At 50.5% G+C, this 2,582-nt stretch overlaps 1 protein-coding gene across 1 annotated transcript in view; it reads left to right on the plus strand.

Moving 5' to 3' along the window:
- The first annotated feature begins 954 nt into the window (after positions 1 to 954).
- The window catches only part of MEIS1 (Meis homeobox 1), an 88,848-nt gene continuing 87,220 nt past the window's right edge, over positions 955 to 2,582 (plus strand). Inside the window, exon 1 of the mRNA XM_085308440.1 lies at positions 955 to 1,130. Coding sequence (XP_085164566.1) covers positions 1,041 to 1,130 — 90 coding nt within the window. The 5' untranslated portion in view covers positions 955 to 1,040. The remainder of the gene's footprint in view (positions 1,131 to 2,582) is intronic.

A 2,582-nucleotide genomic window follows, 5' to 3' on the forward strand; every position in this document is an offset into this window, starting at 1 on the left:
TAAGAGCCATCTGCAGGTCAGACTCAGGGCACGGATTGTCCTGTAACATTTTGCAGAGACAAAGCGGAGTTGATAGTTGTGTCAGTGTCTTGTTCCTGGGAATATTGTACACCTCCAAGCAGAAGAAAGAGATTGCGGGCTAAATGCAGTTTTGCTCGCTGTTTTAGAAATCTTAGCAATTAGAATGCTAATTTATAATAACGCGGTGTCATCCGAGCTAACGTTAAATTGGGAGCACGCTCTGGTTTAGTGAGGATTTTTAACATGTCATTGATAGCTGGCCTACAAGAGAATTCCCTTTCTCCTAAAAATAAACATTTTGAGAGGTTTTTAAATAGTCGAAAAGTTTCTCTGGAGCCTCGGCCACTTTATCTAACCGTAACTGGCAGGTTGTTCTCGCCCTACATGAAATGTGTTAAAATCTGCCCATTAATAGAGGCAGCGCAGGTACGAGTCTATGACAGTGACAGGGGATTTCAGGGCACGGATGCCTATAATGTATTTCAGTGCAGTGCATCACGATTTTTTTTTTGTTTGTTTAAATCCGTTTTTCTGTCCTCATACTCCTTTGGAAAGGGTTTATGATGAAATAACTGGATGAAATTAAATAGTTTACCTTAAATGTCACCCATGCAGGTCACCTCTCTAATGGCCACAGCTCCGGGAGCAGATGAATTTAACACGGGTGTTGAATATGTTGTAGCCTGTGAATCATCTTGTCACTGTCAATTTTCTGGGATATCTCTATTTTGCGAGAAAAGAAAGTTATTCCTAATTCTGGATGCGTCTAGAGGTCTCGAGGGGATAATTGCAGTGTGTTTCCCCTGTTTAGAACTTTTGATGTCACCAGGGTGAAGGGGGGAGACTGGTTGCACTTGTCAATTTTACTTATGTATTCCTGATTATATTTTCTTCCTTCTTTTTTTTTCCCTTTTCCTTCTTCCACCCCTCCTTTTTTTTTTTTAACCTCTGTCATAATGTAGGTACACGAATTATGTGACAATTTCTGCCACCGGTATATTAGCTGTTTGAAAGGAAAAATGCCTATCGATTTGGTCATAGACGATAGAGAGGGCGGATCAAAATCGGACAGTGAAGACATAACAAGATCAGCAAATCTAACAGATCAGGTATGATCTCGCCAACGCTGCACACGCTGAAATTTGTATGCAGATCGCTCGCCGGGTCACTACGCCTCCTTTTATTATTTGCATATGATTAAGTCCCTTTTAGATAAATTTCCATCGAAATGAAAATTTTTGAATAATGTGGCTATTATTGCTTCATTAAGGCTTGCTCCCGGATTCGACCTGGCGAGATGAGCTTGTAAAAGCGTCGCCTGCATACTCGACCTGTTTCTTGTCGCTTTTAATTTTTGTCTTTATTTTATTTACCCTTTGCAATAATAGAAGTGTTATCCGCGAATCGCCGGCTTCTGGTGGCTTAGAAAAAAGGGATGGCTGGAGCCGTTTACAAAAATAATAATAAAATCCGAGATAGGTGGTCCAGGGAAGACAGAGAGGGTTTGAAATCTAGCAAATACTGGCTATTTTCTTCCCGTCTCTACGGTTCATTAGTCCGTCTTGTCAGTTTTCCTTGGCCGAGCGCTTTTAGACTCCAGTGAACATTGCTTTGTGCACGCCTGCCTGCTGCAAACGCGCCCATTTTATTTTACTTAATAGGGAAAGGAGGAAGGAAAAAAAAAGGAATAAAACGAGACCCAGGTTTTAAGTGATTTCCCTGGACCTTGCAAGTTGGCCAGGCCGGCGGGGGCGGCGCGGGCGCGGCGGGGGCGCAGCGCTGCTGCCCGCGCAGGGGCTGTTGCGGCCGCGGTCGCATCGCGGCGCGGATCGGGGGGTTGGTTATTCCCTGGCGCGGCTGGAGCGCGGCTATTCCGCCTTTACCAGCTGCTCGGGGGATGCAGGGCGAGGAGGAGCCACTCCGCGCTCGGCGCCTCGCCTTTTGTCCCGGCGGGCGGGAGGCTCCGCCAGGCAGCGCGCAAGCCGCGCTCCGGGCGCGCAGCGCGCCGAGCGGCCCCCGCCGCCGCCCCCAAATTGTCATCCAGCGAGTGCAGCTCGGAGAGGGGTTTCTAAAAGCTCCGGAGCGCCGGGTACGTGGAGCTGTTCGAGCAAATTACAAGGATCGCTTAGGGGCACGAATGAAATCAACACTTTAATTGCCTCCAAAATGAAGATTTATACCCCGTTTCCACCCCCCCCCCCCGACGAGTCATTATTTTATTGAAGTGAAAGCTCCAGAAATGAAGCTCCGCTTTTTGGGGTGGCCGGGTGCCCCCCGCGGACACTGCGCGCCGCCCTCGCGCCGTGCGCGGCCCCGGCGCCGTCCCGGGGCGCGCTTGCGCCTCTTAGGAAAGGCGCAAAAACGCGCGTCCCGTCCCGTCCCGTCCCGTCCCGCCCCGCGCAGGCCGCGCTGCTCCGGGGGTAAAACGCGCTGCCCCGCGGCGAGGCGGTGTTTGCGCGGGTTTTGCGCGGTGCCGCGAGGCGCTTTGGCCGGGGCCGCGGTACCTGCGCCCTGATGGTTGAGCATCGAGGCGCTGAGCGGTTGTCAGCGGCGCGGCCAAC

Source organism: Rhea americana, unplaced genomic scaffold (genome assembly GCF_003343005.1).
Source record: "Rhea americana isolate MKP2758 unplaced genomic scaffold, rheAme1 scaffold_276, whole genome shotgun sequence".
Lineage (NCBI taxonomy): Eukaryota > Metazoa > Chordata > Aves > Rheiformes > Rheidae > Rhea > Rhea americana.